Source organism: Drosophila novamexicana, unplaced genomic scaffold (assembly GCF_003285875.2).
Source record: "Drosophila novamexicana strain 15010-1031.04,08,12 unplaced genomic scaffold, DnovRS2.1 tig00001639-arrow-arrow-pilon, whole genome shotgun sequence".
NCBI lineage: Eukaryota > Metazoa > Arthropoda > Insecta > Diptera > Drosophilidae > Drosophila > Drosophila novamexicana.
In genome coordinates, this window is record NW_020824873.1 from 7,503 (window position 1) to 28,249 (window position 20,747).

A 20,747-nucleotide genomic window follows, 5' to 3' on the forward strand; every position below is an offset into this window, starting at 1 on the left:
AAAAAAAAAAATTAACGGTTCCGGCAACAAAGGGACCAGCTCCCGCACCTCAGCGGCACACACCAGCCATATCCGCGACGCCGCCAGCCAAGTGTCGGCGTAATCCACGAGACGGACGGACGAGCCATCACGGACCGGACGCCAACAGCGAAGAAGCGGCCACAGGCGAGACCACGCCCACATCCTCCGAGTGAGTCCGTTTCATTTTTGCCCATCCTCGTTCGAGCCCATGGCAGAGATATGATGGAGGCTACTGACCGTACTCCCTGAAAAAGAACAGAGTTTTTTTGTCGTTAAATTTAGTTTTTTTGTATTTATAAATCATGTCCATACTTACATAGGCACTTACGCCGAGTTTCACTTTAGAGTGCGAACGGTGAGGGAATTTCCAAGGGTGATGCATCTGCGCCTGTAAAAGATAAACATTTAAAATTAACACTTGCGCGAACTATGCTCACATACTTACCTAATTGGAATTATCCATTTACATCGCCCCTTACCTCCCCCAGAGAGCTCTTTAGGTAGGGTAAGGTAGAATTAAGCGATTTAATACAATTCATATCACCTACCTGTTGCACGACCGATATTCGTGGCATACCCAGTTTTGCGTAGTTGTGTGGGCACATTGGTCCTAAATTGGCGCAACGTTTGCATCCAAATTTCCTTCGTGCGTGTTTTGTTTTTGCGGCGACTAGCAGTATCCTGGTAGAATTTCGTCGCCTGTTCCACTTAGTGCTGTTAAAATGAAAAAAAGAGAATTCTAGAAGATAAGAGAAAAATTTAGGCATTAATACACTTTGTCCATAAGTATAAATATAAATATGCAATATTAATACACACCCGTGTAAGAAACGTTCACGTGCATAAGTGTTAATTCATCTGGACGGAGACCTCATGCAAATCAGAAAGGAATAAAAGAAATATTAAGGCCAATAATTATAAGAATGCACAAACCATTATACGCACCTGTGAAGCTAACCAAATATCCACTTGTAAGAGATTCGAAATAGCTGCAAAGATAAATGCCATAAGCAATGCTTATAATTGTTATTCACTTTAAGAAAATTATATATATACAATTATATACCGTATCTGATGAGAGAAATGTTCGGTTAAATTTTCTTCGTTGGGGAGAATTGGCATAACAGCCGGCACAGGCTGATGGCCATCTAATGGACAAAATGAGGAAGACGAGTGTAGGTGCTCGTCTCATGGTTGGGCGGGTACGCTGGGTCCGGAACCGGGGCCCGATCTGGAAGAGTAAGGTGGATTAATTGTGTTTTTTGTAAATTTATATTGAGTGTCTCACCTTTGTTGTTTACATTTTCATAGTTGTTACAGCTGTTTATTTTGTTCATGAGTTAGAAGTTCCGATTGTTTGACGTTATCGATTTGTGGCTCGTTTTGCATAGTGCTGTGTAAGTCTGTTTTGCTACAGACGTGTAGCTTTGTTGTTATCGATTGTGCGTGCCAGGGATGGGAGTACACCCAGAGAAACCGATGAGCCAGCCGGCGCGGCCCACAGAGAAACAAGCAGTTCCGTAACAATATGGCGCCCAACTTGAAGAAGCACTCGGCTTCTTTGAAGTCGTTGCGTAATCATAGAAAAACAAATACGATATAAATGAAGGTACAGAGAAAAGGATTCCTTTGGCTTCAGGACCCACACCGCTGAAGTCTTATGTGGCACGAGTAGGGAGCTCATAATCGCGCAGCGTGACGTGGAATCCGAGAAGCACGACGAAAGTAGAGAGTATCCATAAACATGAGAAGTTTTCTCTTAGTGGTTGATGACGGTAAGTCACGTTTGCATGTTGGCGAAACGTTCGCGTTCAAGGTAGCGTTCCTTGACGAATGCTTAAGTGTTGTCCACTGTCCAGATTATGCGTAGATTAGTTAGCCTGTGTTAGGATTTCTTCCCCAAGTATTTGAAATTAATTAGAAAGAAAAAAATTTAATTTTGTAAATGTTTTTGTGGTCGATGTGTTTGAAATTATTATTCTCTATTAGTAAGATTTGTTAGTGGGTGTTTATTTATTTATAAATTTATTAGGAATATTGGTAACGTTTTGTTTAAGGGTAGCAATTTTTGTAGAAGAGAGGGGTACAGTTCTCGGAAGGGATAAGTATGGCTGAGGAACAGGTGTCTGATTGGGCTTCTGACGCTGATGGGGCGTCGGCTCTGCCACCGCCGCGCCCGGCTGGGGGACTGGTGCGAACGCCAATGAATTTCCGGGGATTTCCAGAGAGACAGATCTCAAATCGGCGGCAAAAGCGGCGATCGCTCAGGCCCACCAAACGTATCGGCATGCTCTGCCATCTGGCATCAGCGAGTCCATCCGCGAGGAGATGCGAGCTGGCTTCATGGAAATTATGAAGGGCATCATTGATGTGCTCAGGCCGCCAGACTAACACTGCGCCGAACCCGCCGAGACATGTCGAGCCGGGACCACGAACAGGCGCCATCCCGAAAGAACGGGAAGTGTTCCAGCGCGAGGCATTTCCACCACCGGTGCCACCGAAGCCACATAGACAAGGCGCACGAGGGGCGGAGTATTCGTCCAGCAGCCCAGTTTACGTCGCAGATGCTCAGTCGAGGAACTGGCGTAACTCGAATAACCGCCATTTCCGAGTAGAGGACCGGAGAGCGGATGATTTTCAACCGGAGGAGGCGTACGCCAACGTACAAGAAACGGCGTACATGAAGCTCGAGCGGTGGAACGTCTAGTTTGATGCCTGGAGTTCCTGCAGAGGCAGTATCAATGCCCGTGGAAGGAGGTCCTGCGCGGTTTCCACCTGCTCCTGACCGGCCGCGCCCGCGAGTGGTATTGGATGCACGTGCGGCATTCTAGGGTCGACAGCTGGATGCAACTGCGACATGCCCTCTTGGACAGGTTCCGGGGCTACCAGACGGAACACGATGTGATACAGGAGCTATTACAACGAGAGCAACAGGCCAGCGAAGGGGTAGATAGTTATATCCACCACATGCTTCAACTCGCCGCGCGACTCCAGAAGCCGCTGAGAGACCGCGAGCTGGTGAAGATTATAAAGCGTGGTTTGAAAGAAAGTCTGGCGAAATATATCTATGCCATGGACGTGCTCACCGTGGATGAACTGCGCCAAGAGTGCCTAGAAGTGGAGAGGCACATGGGTCGTAGAAGCCGGACGGGGTACCTGCAGCCGTCGCGTTGTCCACAAGGGACGAGGCCCGTAGTCCACGAGGTTGAAGTACCACCACAACGTACAGAAACGCCGCCGGGAGAACTGGAGGAAGCATTCGTGCGAGGCAGGAACTCATCCCGACTTGTATGCTGGAACTGCAGACAATTCGATCACGTCTTTAGAGACTGCCTGTCCAAGGAGCGGAAAATATTCTGCTATAGGTGTGGAAAGCCGGACACTTTCCAGTGCGAAAACTGTCCGGAAAACCCCAGAGGGAGCGCGGTGATGGCGGGGCAGACGCGTTCCGGGACGGCGACCGCGGGGAAGCAGGAGAGGGGTACCTACAAAAGCCAATAATCATGGAAAAGGAGACGGAGAGTTGGAATAAGGATCAGGATAAGGCGTATTATAATAATAATATAAGCAAAGGAGGAACACTTAGGGGCTTACCGTATGAAGAACGTGTTCGGGCATACATGTCGGCCCGAAATAGAATTTTTGGTGAGCGACAGGTGGAAGGGATGACACTAGCCAACCGGAGAGTGGTGAAGGCACGTGCGCGCTTCCGCAGACGCAGGATTACCCGGCGCCAGGTCGTCGAAGCGGTGAGACGGGAGGATTGTATAGACCCACGCGTATTTGCCGAAGTGGAAGTCGCCGGGGCCAAGATGAAAGGGTTGCTGGACACGGGGGCCTCAGTCAGTCTGTTGGGACGAGGATGCCGGAAGTTAGTGGAGGAACTGGGATGGGAAGCGCGGCCTTACGAATCGATGGTGAGGACAGCGGCGGGTGCCAATCGCCCAATTTTAGGTCGCGTGGTTCTGCCTGTGAAATACGAGAATAGAAAGGAAAATATCGTATTTTACATGTGCCCGGACCTGCGACAGGAACTATACCTGGGGATCGATTTCTGGCGGGCCTTTGAGATTGTACCAGAGCTGCTCGGTCCGGCCAGAAAGCCAGGAACACCACCAGAGGCATCTGAGGAAACGGTAGCGAACCCAGAGGTGGCATATTACCGGGACGACGACGACTGCGCGGCGGATTCGGAAATGTGGGACCTGGACAACGATCTGAAGAGTCAGTTGGAAAGCGTGAAGCGCAGATTTCTCCAATTTGAGAAGGATGGCCTAGGGAAAACTCACCTGCTCCAGCACCGAATTCAGCTGATCGAGGGAGCAGAACCCGTGAAGGACAGACATTATCCGCTGTCTCCGGCCAAACAAGTGATCGTGTGGGCCGAGGTGGATAAAATGCTAAAGTTAGGCATCATCGAGGAGAGTGACAGCCCCTGGAGCAACTGGACGACGGTGGTGATGAGGCCTGGGAAGAACAGGTTTTGCTTAGATGCCAGGAAACTAAACGGTGTGACGGTAAAGGACGCTTACCCGCTTCCATGCATCGAGGGCATCTTATCGCGAATCGACGAGACTCATTTTATCTCTCGACCTTAAGTTCGCGTTCTGGGAAATCGAGATGGAGGAGAAGAGCAGGGCGTATACGGCGTTTACCGTACCAGGGAGGCCGCTGTACCAGTTTCGCCACATGCCATTCGGGCTCTGCAACGCCGCTCAACAACTTTGCAGGCTCATGGACAAGGTAATCCCGGCGAATCTGAGGTCCAACGTGTTCGTATACCTAGACGATTTGCTGATAATATCGGCAGATTTTCCAACGCACCTAAAATACTTGGAACTGGTGGCCGAGTGTCTGAGGAACGCGAACCTCACCATAGGCATGGCGAAGTCAAAATTCTGCTTCCGTAACCTAAACTACCTGGGTTTCATCATAGGCGGCGGGACGCTGCGCAGGGATCCGGGAAGAGTAGAAGCGATCCGAAACATCCCGAATCCGAGGACGGTCAAGGAACTACGAAGCTTCTTAGGTACAGCGGGGTGGTATCGACGATTCATAAAGAACTTCGCCGAGATCTCAGTACCGTTGAGTGATGATGCCCTTAAGAAGAGAACGGGTCGATTTGTGTTGAGTGACGAGGCCGTGGATGCCATGGAAAGCTTGAAGTTAGCCCTCACCACTGCCCCGGTGTTAGTTCACGCGGATTTTCGAAGACCATTCCGAGCCGTGTTGTTCCAGCTAGACGACGAGCAACAGGAAAGGCCGATCGCATTCTTCTCGACCAAACTCAACAAGCACCAGATCAACTATTCGGTGACCGAGAAGGAATGCCTAGCCGCCAAGCTGGCCATACATCGATTTCGACCGTACGTGGAGATGATGCCGTTCACGGTAATCACCGATCATGCGAGCCTGCAGTGGCTTATGAGTCTCAAAGACTTGAGCGGGAGACGTCAGCTCATGGAGGCATGAGGAAAACGCTGCATGCGCTGCGCAGGCGATATTATTGGCCCAACATGGCCATACAAGTCAGGTATTATGTACGGAAATGCGAGACATGCAAGGAGACCAAGGCACAAAACTACCGGATGCAGGTCGGCATTGGGGAAGAAGTGCGCACCGACCGCCCCTTCCAGAAGCTTTATATCGACTTCTTGGGGAAGAATCCACGGTCGAAACGAGGGCATGCGTGGATATTCGTCGTCGTAGACCACTTCTCGAAATTAACCTTCCTGAAGGCCATGAGGGTAGCCACCGCGGCGGATGTCGTTTACTTCCTAGTGCATGAGGTGTTCTTCAAATTTGGCGTGCCGGAAGTGATCCATTCGGATAATGGACGACAATTCGTGTCAAAGTCGTTCGATGCCATGGTCCAGGCGTTTGGCATTACCCACCTGCGCACACCAGTGTATTCGCCTCAGAGCAACGCCGCCGAACGCGTGAACCACACAGTGCTGTCTGCAATCAGAACCTACCTGGGTCAGGATCATCGGGATTGGGACGCGTACCTACCAGAGGTGGAAGTGGCGATCCGGAATGTGGTCCACAGCGCTACGGGAGTGACTCCGTTTTTCGCGGTCTTTGGACAGCAGATGTACCTGAATGGTTCCAGTTACAAACTGGCCAGGAAGCTGAGATCATTGGCCGATCACAGTATCCTGACCTTGACGCGAAGGACAGACTGGCTGTAATCCGAAGCCAAGTCAAGGACCACCTGCACACCGCATACGAGCGAAGCCGCCAACGATACAACCACCGTGCGCGCCAGCTCCATCTGGAACCGGGACAGGAAGTGTGGAGGCGCAACTTTGCACTAAGCAGCTTCGGCAAAGCCTTCAATGCCAAGTTCGCCCGGAAATTCTTGAAGAGCCGAGTCGTCCGAGCCGTGGGCACCAATGCCTACGAGTTAGAAGATCTCCAGGGACGCATGCTAGGCGTCGTCCACGCAAAAGATATACGAACATAATCGTAGTTTGCTCACCTCAATGCCAGGCAATGGCGGCGGCAGCGCCCGTCCTCCCTGTTTTGTTTTTTTTTTTTCGGGTCGGTGCGAAATATGGATTGGCCTACGTTGGGCATCGTTATTAGCCGGCTGGGTCAATCCATGAAATGCGCACGCAGATTCCTTGTAATGGTCATTCATGTCATTACAATAATCTGCGTGGTGATGTTGCATTTGACGTTATCGGTAGCACCGAGGGTTTCCTAGTTGGTTGCGTGCGATATTATCGGCCACGCCGATATCTTTTCGCCATAGGATCGGAGTATGCGGGGTGAAGCGGCGCCCACGGCGGAGCCCAAATTTTTGAAGGGTGGCAACGCCAGACTTGCGATCCACGGCGCCAATAGCGACGATTGCTATTGGCCGCTCAGTTCGCTCTTAAAGGGAATATGAATTGAGTGGATCGCATGCCCTTGTATATGCCCTTGACCGTCATATGGGCCATTGACCCAAAAAAATGCAGCTGTGCAGATGTGCAGCAACGGTGCCCGCATCGCATATGTATGCGTGTGCCGAAATTCGGCACCGATGATGTTGCTGCCCAAATGTAATGAGAGTTCGATTTTGTCAGCGGTCCACAGCGGACGTACCGGCTCACCGTTAAGAAAATCTGAAAATTGGATATTTTATTTTGCCGGCTAAGGGCATGTGCTTAAAAAAAAAGAGGAATAGAAAATATCAAATCACACTTGTTTTTTGAGGAGGTTTCTTTATTAGTAAATCGCTTAACCCTTATGTGCTAAGGTATTGCAAAAAAAAGAACTTAAAACCTAAGTGCGACGAGACAAGCAAAAAAAAAAAAATTAACGGTTCCGGCAACAAAGGGACCAGCTCCCGCACCTCAGCGGCACACACCAGCCATATCCGCGACGCCGCCAGCCAAGTGTCGGCGTAATCTACGAGACGGACGGACGAGCCATCACGGACCGGACGCCAACAGCGAAGAAGCGGCCACAGGCGAGACCACGCCCACATCCTCCGAGTGAGTCCGTTTCATTTTTGCCCATCCTCGTTCGAGCCCATGGCAGAGATATGATGGAGGCTCCTGACCGTACTCCCTGAAAAAGAACAGAGTTTTTTTGTCGTTAAATTTAGTTTTTTTGTATTTATAAATCATGTCCATACTTACATAGGCACTTACGCCGAGTTTCACTTTAGAGTGCGAACGGTGAGGGAATTTCCAAGGGTGATGCATCTGCGCCTGTAAAAGATAAACATTTAAAATTAACACTTGCGCGAACTATGCTCACATACTTACCTAATTGGAATTATCCATTTACATCGCCCCTTACCTCCCCCAGAGAGCTCTTTAGGTAGGGTAAGGTAGAATTAAGCGATTTAATACAATTCATATCACCTACCTGTTGCACGACCGATATTCGTGGCATACCCAGTTTTGCGTAGTTGTGTGGGCACATTGGTCCTAAATTGGCGCAACGTTTGCATCCAAATTTCCTTCGTGCGTGTTTTGTTTTTGCGGCGACTAGCAGTATCCTGGTAGAATTTCGTCGCCTGTTCCACTTAGTGCTGTTAAAATGAAAAAAAGAGAATTCTAGAAGATAAGAGAAAAATTTAGGCATTAATACACTTTGTCCATAAGTATAAATATAAATATGCAATATTAATACGCACCCGTGTAAGAAACGTTCACGTGCATAAGTGTTAATTCATCTGGACGGAGACCTCATGCAAATCAGAAAGGAATAAAAGAAATATTAAGGCCAATAATTATAAGAATGCACAAACCATTATACGCACCTGTGAAGCTAACCAAATATCCACTTGTAAGAGATTCGAAATAGCTGCAAAGATAAATGCCATAAGCAATGCTTATAATTGTTATTCACTTTAAGAAAATTATATATATACAATTATATACCGTATCTGATGAGAGAAATGTTCGGTTAAATTTTCTTCGTTGGGGAGAATTGGCATAACAGCCGGCACAGGCTGATGGCCATCTAATGGACAAAATGAGGAAGACGAGTGTAGGTGCTCGTCTCATGGTTGGGCGGGTACGCTGGGTCCGGAACCGGGGCCCGATCTGGAAGAGTAAGGTGGATTAATTGTGTTTTTTGTAAATTTATATTGAGTGTCTCACCTTTGTTGTTTACATTTTCATAGTTGTTACAGCTGTTTATTTTGTTCATGAGTTAGAAGTTCCGATTGTTTGACGTTATCGATTTGTGGCTCGTTTTGCATAGTGCTGTGTAAGTCTGTTTTGCTACAGACGTGTAGCTTTGTTGTTATCGATTGTGCGTGCCAGGGATGGGAGTACACCCAGAGAAACCGATGAGCCAGCCGGCGCGGCCCACAGAGAAACAAGCAGTTCCGTAACAATATGGCGCCCAACTTGAAGAAGCACTCGGCTTCTTTGAAGTCGTTGCGTAATCATAGAAAAACAAATACGATATAAATGAAGGTACAGAGAAAAGGATTCCTTTGGCTTCAGGACCCACACCGCTGAAGTCTTATGTGGCACGAGTAGGGAGCTCATAATCGCGCAGCGTGACGTGGAATCCGAGAAGCACGACGAAAGTAGAGAGTATCCATAAACATGAGAAGTTTTCTCTTAGTGGTTGATGACGGTAAGTCACGTTTGCATGTTGGCGAAACGTTCGCGTTCAAGGTAGCGTTCCTTGACGAATGCTTAAGTGTTGTCCACTGTCCAGATTATGCGTAGATTAGTTAGCCTGTGTTAGGATTTCTTCCCCAAGTATTTGAAATTAATTAGAAAGAAAAAAATTTAATTTTGTAAATGTTTTTGTGGTCGATGTGTTTGAAATTATTATTCTCTATTAGTAAGATTTGTTAGTGGGTGTTTATTTATTTATAAATTTATTAGGAATATTGGTAACGTTTTGTTTAAGGGTAGCAATTTTTGTAGAAGAGAGGGGTACAGTTCTCGGAAGGGATAAGTATGGCTGAGGAACAGGTGTCTGATTGGGCTTCTGACGCTGATGGGGCGTCGGCTCTGCCACCGCCGCGCCCGGCTGGGGGACTGGTGCGAACGCCAATGAATTTCCGGGGATTTCCAGAGAGACAGATCTCAAATCGGCGGCAAAAGCGGCGATCGCTCAGGCCCACCAAACGTATCGGCATGCTCTGCCATCTGGCATCAGCGAGTCCATCCGCGAGGAGATGCGAGCTGGCTTCATGGAAATTATGAAGGGCATCATTGATGTGCTCAGGCCGCCAGACTAACACTGCGCCGAACCCGCCGAGACATGTCGAGCCGGGACCACGAACAGGCGCCATCCCGAAAGAACGGGAAGTGTTCCAGCGCGAGGCATTTCCACCACCGGTGCCACCGAAGCCACATAGACAAGGCGCACGAGGGGCGGAGTATTCGTCCAGCAGCCCAGTTTACGTCGCAGATGCTCAGTCGAGGAACTGGCGTAACTCGAATAACCGCCATTTCCGAGTAGAGGACCGGAGAGCGGATGATTTTCAACCGGAGGAGGCGTACGCCAACGTACAAGAAACGGCGTACATGAAGCTCGAGCGGTGGAACGTCTAGTTTGATGCCTGGAGTTCCTGCAGAGGCAGTATCAATGCCCGTGGAAGGAGGTCCTGCGCGGTTTCCACCTGCTCCTGACCGGCCGCGCCCGCGAGTGGTATTGGATGCACGTGCGGCATTCTAGGGTCGACAGCTGGATGCAACTGCGACATGCCCTCTTGGACAGGTTCCGGGGCTACCAGACGGAACACGATGTGATACAGGAGCTATTACAACGAGAGCAACAGGCCAGCGAAGGGGTAGATAGTTATATCCACCACATGCTTCAACTCGCCGCGCGACTCCAGAAGCCGCTGAGAGACCGCGAGCTGGTGAAGATTATAAAGCGTGGTTTGAAAGAAAGTCTGGCGAAATATATCTATGCCATGGACGTGCTCACCGTGGATGAACTGCGCCAAGAGTGCCTAGAAGTGGAGAGGCACATGGGTCGTAGAAGCCGGACGGGGTACCTGCAGCCGTCGCGTTGTCCACAAGGGACGAGGCCCGTAGTCCACGAGGTTGAAGTACCACCACAACGTACAGAAACGCCGCCGGGAGAACTGGAGGAAGCATTCGTGCGAGGCAGGAACTCATCCCGACTTGTATGCTGGAACTGCAGACAATTCGATCACGTCTTTAGAGACTGCCTGTCCAAGGAGCGGAAAATATTCTGCTATAGGTGTGGAAAGCCGGACACTTTCCAGTGCGAAAACTGTCCGGAAAACCCCAGAGGGAGCGCGGTGATGGCGGGGCAGACGCGTTCCGGGACGGCGACCGCGGGGAAGCAGGAGAGGGGTACCTACAAAAGCCAATAATCATGGAAAAGGAGACGGAGAGTTGGAATAAGGATCAGGATAAGGCGTATTATAATAATAATATAAGCAAAGGAGGAACACTTAGGGGCTTACCGTATGAAGAACGTGTTCGGGCATACATGTCGGCCCGAAATAGAATTTTTGGTGAGCGACAGGTGGAAGGGATGACACTAGCCAACCGGAGAGTGGTGAAGGCACGTGCGCGCTTCCGCAGACGCAGGATTACCCGGCGCCAGGTCGTCGAAGCGGTGAGACGGGAGGATTGTATAGACCCACGCGTATTTGCCGAAGTGGAAGTCGCCGGGGCCAAGATGAAAGGGTTGCTGGACACGGGGGCCTCAGTCAGTCTGTTGGGACGAGGATGCCGGAAGTTAGTGGAGGAACTGGGATGGGAAGCGCGGCCTTACGAATCGATGGTGAGGACAGCGGCGGGTGCCAATCGCCCAATTTTAGGTCGCGTGGTTCTGCCTGTGAAATACGAGAATAGAAAGGAAAATATCGTATTTTACATGTGCCCGGACCTGCGACAGGAACTATACCTGGGGATCGATTTCTGGCGGGCCCTTGAGATTGTACCAGAGCTGCTCGGTCCGGCCAGAAAGCCAGGAACACCACCAGAGGCATCTGAGGAAACGGTAGCGAACCCAGAGGTGGCATATTACCGGGACGACGACGACTGCGCGGCGGATTCGGAAATGTGGGACCTGGACAACGATCAGAAGAGTCAGTTGGAAAGCGTGAAGCGCAGATTTCTCCAATTTGAGAAGGATGGCCTAGGGAAAACTCACCTGCTCCAGCACCGAATTCAGCTGATCGAGGGAGCAGAACCCGTGAAGGACAGACATTATCCGCTGTCTCCGGCCAAACAAGTGATCGTGTGGGCCGAGGTGGATAAAATGCTAAAGTTAGGCATCATCGAGGAGAGTGACAGCCCCTGGAGCAACTGGACGACGGTGGTGATGAGGCCTGGGAAGAACAGGTTTTGCTTAGATGCCAGGAAACTAAACGGTGTGACGGTAAAGGACGCTTACCCGCTTCCATGCATCGAGGGCATCTTATCGCGAATCGACGAGACTCATTTTATCTCTCGACCTTAAGTTCGCGTTCTGGCAAATCGAGATGGAGGAGAAGAGCAGGGCGTATACGGCGTTTACCGTACCAGGGAGGCCGCTGTACCAGTTTCGCCACATGCCATTCGGGCTCTGCAACGCCGCTCAACAACTTTGCAGGCTCATGGACAAGGTAATCCCGGCGAATCTGAGGTCCAACGTGTTCGTATACCTAGACGATTTGCTGATAATATCGGCAGATTTTCCAACGCACCTAAAATACTTGGAACTGGTGGCCGAGTGTCTGAGGAACGCGAACCTCACCATAGGCATGGCGAAGTCAAAATTCTGCTTCCGTAACCTAAACTACCTGGGTTTCATCATAGGCGGCGGGACGCTGCGCAGGGATCCGGGAAGAGTAGAAGCGATCCGAAACATCCCGAATCCGAGGACGGTCAAGGAACTACGAAGCTTCTTAGGTACAGCGGGGTGGTATCGACGATTCATAAAGAACTTCGCCGAGATCTCAGTACCGTTGAGTGATGATGCCCTTAAGAAGAGAACGGGTAGATTTGTGTTGAGTGACGAGGCCGTGGATGCCATGGAAAGCTTGAAGTTAGCCCTCACCACTGCCCCGGTGTTAGTTCACGCGGATTTTCGAAGACCATTCCGAGCCGTGTTGTTCCAGCTAGACGACGAGCAACAGGAAAGGCCGATCGCATTCTTCTCGACCAAACTCAACAAGCACCAGATCAACTATTCGGTGACCGAGAAGGAATGCCTAGCCGCCAAGCTGGCCATACATCGATTTCGACCGTACGTGGAGATGATGCCGTTCACGGTAATCACCGATCATGCGAGCCTGCAGTGGCTTATGAGTCTCAAAGACTTGAGCGGGAGACGTCAGCTCATGGAGGCATGAGGAAAACGCTGCATGCGCTGCGCAGGCGATATTATTGGCCCAACATGGCCATACAAGTCAGGTATTATGTACGGAAATGCGAGACATGCAAGGAGACCAAGGCACAAAACTACCGGATGCAGGTCGGCATTGGGGAAGAAGTGCGCACCGACCGCCCCTTCCAGAAGCTTTATATCGACTTCTTGGGGAAGAATCCACGGTCGAAACGAGGGCATGCGTGGATATTCGTCGTCGTAGACCACTTCTCGAAATTAACCTTCCTGAAGGCCATGAGGGTAGCCACCGCGGCGGATGTCGTTTACTTCCTAGTGCATGAGGTGTTCTTCAAATTTGGCGTGCCGGAAGTGATCCATTCGGATAATGGACGACAATTCGTGTCAAAGTCGTTCGATGCCATGGTCCAGGCGTTTGGCATTACCCACCTGCGCACACCAGTGTATTCGCCTCAGAGCAACGCCGCCGAACGCGTGAACCACACAGTGCTGTCTGCAATCAGAACCTACCTGGGTCAGGATCATCGGGATTGGGACGCGTACCTACCAGAGGTGGAAGTGGCGATCCGGAATGTGGTCCACAGCGCTACGGGAGTGACTCCGTTTTTCGCGGTCTTTGGACAGCAGATGTACCTGAATGGTTCCAGTTACAAACTGGCCAGGAAGCTGAGATCATTGGCCGATCACAGTATCCTGACCTTGACGCGAAGGACAGACTGGCTGTAATCCGAAGCCAAGTCAAGGACCACCTGCACACCGCATACGAGCGAAGCCGCCAACGATACAACCACCGTGCGCGCCAGCTCCATCTGGAACCGGGACAGGAAGTGTGGAGGCGCAACTTTGCACTAAGCAGCTTCGGCAAAGCCTTCAATGCCAAGTTCGCCCGGAAATTCTTGAAGAGCCGAGTCGTCCGAGCCGTGGGCACCAATGCCTACGAGTTAGAAGATCTCCAGGGACGCATGCTAGGCGTCTTCCACGCAAAAGATATACGAACATAATCGTAGTTTGCTCACCTCAATGCCAGGCAATGGCGGCGGCAGCGCCCGTCCTCCCTGTTTTGTTTTTTTTTTTTTCGGGTCGGTGCGAAATATGGATTGGCCTACGTTGGGCATCGTTATTAGCCGGCTGGGTCAATCCATGAAATGCGCACGCAGATTCCTTGTAATGGTCATTCATGTCATTACAATAATCTGCGTGGTGATGTTGCATTTGACGTTATCGGTAGCACCGAGGGTTTCCTAGTTGGTTGCGTGCGATATTATCGGCCACGCCGATATCTTTTCGCCATAGGATCGGAGTATGCGGGGTGAAGCGGCGCCCACGGCGGAGCCCAAATTTTTGAAGGGTGGCAACGCCAGACTTGCGATCCACGGCGCCAATAGCGACGATTGCTATTGGCCGCTCAGTTCGCTCTTAAAGGGAATATGAATTGAGTGGATCGCATGCCCTTGTATATGCCCTTGACCGTCATATGGGCCATTGACCCAAAAAAATGCAGCTGTGCAGATGTGCAGCAACGGTGCCCGCATCGCATATGTATGCGTGTGCCGAAATTCGGCACCGATGATGTTGCTGCCCAAATGTAATGAGAGTTCGATTTTGTCAGCGGTCCACAGCGGACGTACCGGCTCACCGTTAAGAAAATCTGAAAATTGGATATTTTATTTTGCCGGCTAAGGGCATGTGCTTAAAAAAAAAGAGGAATAGAAAATATCAAATCACACTTGTTTTTTGAGGAGGTTTCTTTATTAGTAAATCGCTTAACCCTTATGTGCTAAGGTATTGCAAAAAAAAGAACTTAAAACCTAAGTGCGACGAGACAAGCAAAAAAAAAAAAATTAACGGTTCCGGCAACAAAGGGACCAGCTCCCGCACCTCAGCGGCACACACCAGCCATATCCGCGACGCCGCCAGCCAAGTGTCGGCGTAATCTACGAGACGGACGGACGAGCCATCACGGACCGGACGCCAACAGCGAAGAAGCGGCCACAGGCGAGACCACGCCCACATCCTCCGAGTGAGTCCGTTTCATTTTTGCCCATCCTCGTTCGAGCCCATGGCAGAGATATGATGGAGGCTCCTGACCGTACTCCCTGAAAAAGAACAGAGTTTTTTTGTCGTTAAATTTAGTTTTTTTGTATTTATAAATCATGTCCATACTTACATAGGCACTTACGCCGAGTTTCACTTTAGAGTGCGAACGGTGAGGGAATTTCCAAGGGTGATGCATCTGCGCCTGTAAAAGATAAACATTTAAAATTAACACTTGCGCGAACTATGCTCACATACTTACCTAATTGGAATTATCCATTTACATCGCCCCTTACCTCCCCCAGAGAGCTCTTTAGGTAGGGTAAGGTAGAATTAAGCGATTTAATACAATTCATATCACCTACCTGTTGCACGACCGATATTCGTGGCATACCCAGTTTTGCGTAGTTGTGTGGGCACATTGGTCCTAAATTGGCGCAACGTTTGCATCCAAATTTCCTTCGTGCGTGTTTTGTTGGTAGAATTTCGTCGCCTGTTCCACTTAGTGCTGTTAAAATGAAAAAAAGAGAATTCTAGAAGATAAGAGAAAAATTTAGGCATTAATACACTTTGTCCATAAGTATAAATATAAATATGCAATATTAATACGCACCCGTGTAAGAAACGTTCACGTGCATAAGTGTTAATTCATCTGGACGGAGACCTCATGCAAATCAGAAAGGAATAAAAGAAATATTAAGGCCAATAATTATAAGAATGCACAAACCATTATACGCACCTGTGAAGCTAACCAAATATCCACTTGTAAGAGATTCGAAATAGCTGCAAAGATAAATGCCATAAGCAATGCTTATAATTGTTATTCACTTTAAGAAAATTATATATATACAATTATATACCGTATCTGATGAGAGAAATGTTCGGTTAAATTTTCTTCGTTGGGGAGAATTGGCATAACAGCCGGCACAGGCTGATGGCCATCTAATGGACAAAATGAGGAAGACGAGTGTAGGTGCTCGTCTCATGGTTGGGCGGGTACGCTGGGTCCGGAACCGGGGCCCGATCTGGAAGAGTAAGGTGGATTAATTGTGTTTTTTGTAAATTTATATTGAGTGTCTCACCTTTGTTGTTTACATTTTCATAGTTGTTACAGCTGTTTATTTTGTTCATGAGTTAGAAGTTCCGATTGTTTGACGTTATCGATTTGTGGCTCGTTTTGCATAGTGCTGTGTAAGTCTGTTTTGCTACAGACGTGTAGCTTTGTTGTTATCGATTGTGCGTGCCAGGGATGGGAGTACACCCAGAGAAACCGATGAGCCAGCCGGCGCGGCCCACAGAGAAACAAGCAGTTCCGTAACAATATGGCGCCCAACTTGAAGAAGCACTCGGCTTCTTTGAAGTCGTTGCGTAATCATAGAAAAACAAATACGATATAAATGAAGGTACAGAGAAAAGGATTCCTTTGGCTTCAGGACCCACACCGCTGAAGTCTTATGTGGCACGAGTAGGGAGCTCATAATCGCGCAGCGTGACGTGGAATCCGAGAAGCACGACGAAAGTAGAGAGTATCCATAAACATGAGAAGTTTTCTCTTAGTGGTTGATGACGGTAAGTCACGTTTGCATGTTGGCGAAACGTTCGCGTTCAAGGTAGCGTTCCTTGACGAATGCTTAAGTGTTGTCCACTGTCCAGATTATGCGTAGATTAGTTAGCCTGTGTTAGGATTTCTTCCCCAAGTATTTGAAATTAATTAGAAAGAAAAAAATTTAATTTTGTAAATGTTTTTGTGGTCGATGTGTTTGAAATTATTATTCTCTATTAGTAAGATTTGTTAGTGGGTGTTTATTTATTTATAAATTTATTAGGAATATTGGTAACGTTTTGTTTAAGGGTAGCAATTTTTGTAGAAGAGAGGGGTACAGTTCTCGGAAGGGATAAGTATGGCTGAGGAACAGGTGTCTGATTGGGCTTCTGACGCTGATGGGGCGTCGGCTCTGCCACCGCCGCGCCCGGCTGGGGGACTGGTGCGAACGCCAATGAATTTCCGGGGATTTCCAGAGAGACAGATCTCAAATCGGCGGCAAAAGCGGCGATCGCTCAGGCCCACCAAACGTATCGGCATGCTCTGCCATCTGGCATCAGCGAGTCCATCCGCGAGGAGATGCGAGCTGGCTTCATGGAAATTATGAAGGGCATCATTGATGTGCTCAGGCCGCCAGACTAACACTGCGCCGAACCCGCCGAGACATGTCGAGCCGGGACCACGAACAGGCGCCATCCCGAAAGAACGGGAAGTGTTCCAGCGCGAGGCATTTCCACCACCGGTGCCACCGAAGCCACATAGACAAGGCGCACGAGGGGCGGAGTATTCGTCCAGCAGCCCAGTTTACGTCGCAGATGCTCAGTCGAGGAACTGGCGTAACTCGAATAACCGCCATTTCCGAGTAGAGGACCGGAGAGCGGATGATTTTCAACCGGAGGAGGCGTACGCCAACGTACAAGAAACGGCGTACATGAAGCTCGAGCGGTGGAACGTCTAGTTTGATGCCTGGAGTTCCTGCAGAGGCAGTATCAATGCCCGTGGAAGGAGGTCCTGCGCGGTTTCCACCTGCTCCTGACCGGCCGCGCCCGCGAGTGGTATTGGATGCACGTGCGGCATTCTAGGGTCGACAGCTGGATGCAACTGCGACATGCCCTCTTGGACAGGTTCCGGGGCTACCAGACGGAACACGATGTGATACAGGAGCTATTACAACGAGAGCAACAGGCCAGCGAAGGGGTAGATAGTTATATCCACCACATGCTTCAACTCGCCGCGCGACTCCAGAAGCCGCTGAGAGACCGCGAGCTGGTGAAGATTATAAAGCGTGGTTTGAAAGAAAGTCTGGCGAAATATATCTATGCCATGGACGTGCTCACCGTGGATGAACTGCGCCAAGAGTGCCTAGAAGTGGAGAGGCACATGGGTCGTAGAAGCCGGACGGGGTACCTGCAGCCGTCGCGTTGTCCACAAGGGACGAGGCCCGTAGTCCACGAGGTTGAAGTACCACCACAACGTACAGAAACGCCGCCGGGAGAACTGGAGGAAGCATTCGTGCGAGGCAGGAACTCATCCCGACTTGTATGCTGGAACTGCAGACAATTCGATCACGTCTTTAGAGACTGCCTGTCCAAGGAGCGGAAAATATTCTGCTATAGGTGTGGAAAGCCGGCCACTTTCCAGTGCGAAAACTGTCCGGAAAACCCCAGAGGGAGCGCGGTGATGGCGGGGCAGACGCGTTCCGGGACGGCGACCGCGGGGAAGCAGGAGAGGGGTACCTACAAAAGCCAATAATCATGGAAAAGGAGACGGAGAGTTGGAATAAGGATCAGGATAAGGCGTATTATAATAATAATATAAGCAAAGGAGGAACACTTAGGGGCTTACCGTATGAAGAACGTGTTCGGGCATACATGTCGGCCCGAAATAGAATTTTTGGTGAGCGACAGGTGGAAGGGATGACACTAGCCAACCGGAGAGTGGTGAAGGCACGTGCGCGCTTCCGCAGACGCAGGATTACCCGGCGCCAGGTCGTCGAAGCGGTGAGACGGGAGGATTGTATAGACCCACGCGTATTTGCCGAAGTGGAAGTCGCCGGGGCCAAGATGAAAGGGTTGCTGGACACGGGGGCCTCAGTCAGTCTGTTGGGACGAGGATGCCGGAAGTTAGTGGAGGAACTGGGATGGGAAGCGCGGCCTTACGAATCGATGGTGAGGACAGCGGCGGGTGCCAATCGCCCAATTTTAGGTCGCGTGGTTCTGCCTGTGAAATACGAGAATAGAAAGGAAAATATCGTATTTTACATGTGCCCGGACCTGCGACAGGAACTATACCTGGGGATCGATTTCTGGCGGGCCCTTGAGATTGTACCAGAGCTGCTCGGTCCGGCCAGAAAGCCAGGAACACCACCAGAGGCATCTGAGGAAACGGTAGCGAACCCAGAGGTGGCATATTACCGGGACGACGACGACTGCGCGGCGGATTCGGAAATGTGGGACCTGGACAACGATCAGAAGAGTCAGTTGGAAAGCGTGAAGCGCAGATTTCTCCAATTTGAGAAGGATGGCCTAGGGAAAACTCACCTGCTCCAGCACCGAATTCAGCTGATCGAGGGAGCAGAACCCGTGAAGGACAGACATTATCCGCTGTCTCCGGCCAAACAAGTGATCGTGTGGGCCGAGGTGGATAAAATGCTAAAGTTAGGCATCATCGAGGAGAGTGACAGCCCCTGGAGCAACTGGACGACGGTGGTGATGAGGCCTGGGAAGAACAGGTTTTGCTTAGATGCCAGGAAACTAAACGGTGTGACGGTAAAGGACGCTTACCCGCTTCCATGCATCGAGGGCATCTTATCGCGAATCGACGAGACTCATTTTATCTCTCGACCTTAAGTTCGCGTTCTGGCAAATCGAGATGGAGGAGAAGAGCAGGGCGTATACGGCGTTTACCGTACCAGGGAGGCCGCTGTACCAGTTTCGCCACATGCCATTCGGGCTCTGCAACGCCGCTCAACAACTTTGCAGGCTCATGGACAAGGTAATCCCGGCGAATCTGAGGTCCAACGTGTTCGTATACCTAGACGATTTGCTGATAATATCGGCAGATTTTCCAACGCACCTAAAATACTTGGAACTGGTGGCCGAGTGTCTGAGGAACGCGAACCTCACCATAGGCATGGCGAAGTCAAAATTCTGCTTCCGTAACCTAAACTACCTGGGTTTCATCATAGGCGGCGGGACGCTGCGCAGGGATCCGGGAAGAGTAGAAGCGATCCGAAACATCCCGAATCCGAGGACGGTCAAGGAACTACGAAGCTTCTTAGATACAGCGGGGTGGTATCGACGATTCATAAAGAACTTCGCCGAGATCTCAGTACCGTTGAGTGATGATGCCCTTAAGAAGAGAACGGGTAGATTTGTGTTGAGTGACGAGGCCGTGGATGCCATGGAAAGCTTGAAGTTAGCCCTCACCACTGCCCCGGTGTTAGTTCACGCGGATTTTCGAAGACCATTCCGAGCCGTGTTGTTCCAGCTAGACGACGAGCAACAGGAAAGGCCGATCGCATTCTTCTCGACCAAACTCAACAAGCACCAGATCAACTATTCGGTGACCGAGAAGGAATGCCTAGCCGCCAAGCTGGCCATACATCGATTTCGACCGTACGTGGAGATGATGCCGTTCACGGTAATCACCGATCATGCGAGCCTGCAGTGGCTTATGAGTCTCAAAGACTTGAGCGGGAGACGTCAGCTCATGGAGGCATGAGGAAAACGCTGCATGCGCTGCGCAGGCGATATTATTGGCCCAACATGGCCATACAAGTCAGGTATTATGTACGGAAATGCGAGACATGCAAGGAGACCAAGGCACAAAACTACCGGATGCAGGTCGGCATTGGGGAAGAAGTGCGCACCGACCGCCCCTTCCAGAAGCTTTATATCGACTTCTTGGGGAAGAATCCACGGTCGAAACGAGGGCATGCGTGGATATTCGTCGTCGTAGACCACTTCTCGAAATTAACCTTCCTGAAGGCCATGAGGGTAGCCACCGCGGCGGATGTCGTTTACTTCCTAGTGCATGAGGTGTTCTTCAAATTTGGCGTGCCGGAAGTGATCCATTCGGATAATGGACGACAATTCGTGTCAAAGTCGTTCGATGCCATGGTCCAGGCGTTTGGCATTACCCACCTGCGCACACCAGTGTATTCGCCTCAGAGCAACGCCGCCGAACGCGTGAACCACACAGTGCTGTCTGCAATCAGAACCTACCTGGGTCAGGATCATCGGGATTGGGACGCGTACCTACCAGAGGTGGAAGTGGCGATCCGGAATGTGGTCCACAGCGCTACGGGAGTGACTCCGTTTTTCGCGGTCTTTGGACAGCAGATGTACCTGAATGGTTCCAGTTACAA

General features: G+C 50.2%; 1 protein-coding gene and 2 long non-coding RNA genes across 5 annotated transcripts; all 3 read right to left on the reverse strand.

Annotated features, from left to right (window-relative positions):
* Positions 1-336: 336 nt before the first annotated feature.
* On the reverse strand, positions 337-1,419 carry LOC115768119. Its single transcript, XR_004018484.1, has 6 exons — positions 1,310-1,419; positions 1,088-1,252; positions 967-1,010; positions 570-735; positions 467-515; positions 337-409 (listed from the first exon to the last, which is right to left on the reverse strand). It is a non-coding gene; the product is annotated as an uncharacterized LOC115768119 (long non-coding RNA).
* A 6,005-nt stretch (positions 1,420-7,424) lies between these two features.
* Positions 7,425-8,734, reverse strand: LOC115768117. Its single transcript, XR_004018483.1, has 7 exons — positions 8,625-8,734; positions 8,403-8,567; positions 8,282-8,325; positions 7,885-8,050; positions 7,782-7,830; positions 7,653-7,724; positions 7,425-7,581 (listed from the first exon to the last, which is right to left on the reverse strand). It is a non-coding gene; the product is annotated as an uncharacterized LOC115768117 (long non-coding RNA).
* A 6,006-nt stretch (positions 8,735-14,740) lies between these two features.
* On the reverse strand, positions 14,741-16,029 carry LOC115768118. 3 transcript variants are annotated; one of them, XM_030712619.1, is made up of 5 exons: positions 15,449-15,490; positions 15,201-15,368; positions 15,098-15,146; positions 14,969-15,040; positions 14,741-14,897 (listed from the first exon to the last, which is right to left on the reverse strand). In XM_030712619.1, exons 1-4 carry the CDS (start codon positions 15,471-15,473, stop codon positions 14,989-14,991), a joined length of 294 nt encoding a protein of 97 aa, XP_030568479.1. In that variant the 5' UTR covers positions 15,474-15,490; the 3' UTR covers positions 14,741-14,897; positions 14,969-14,988. The 3 variants fall into 3 exon arrangements, with proteins under 3 accessions (XP_030568479.1, XP_030568476.1, XP_030568477.1); XM_030712616.1 differs by lacking the exons at positions 14,741-14,897; positions 14,969-15,040 and adding exons at positions 15,575-15,618; positions 15,696-15,860; positions 15,918-16,029 and having other exon boundaries at positions 15,085-15,368; positions 15,468-15,487; XM_030712617.1 differs by lacking the exons at positions 14,741-14,897; positions 14,969-15,040; positions 15,449-15,490 and adding exons at positions 15,575-15,618; positions 15,696-15,860; positions 15,918-16,029 and having other exon boundaries at positions 15,085-15,343.
* Between the last annotated feature and the right edge of the window lie 4,718 nt (positions 16,030-20,747).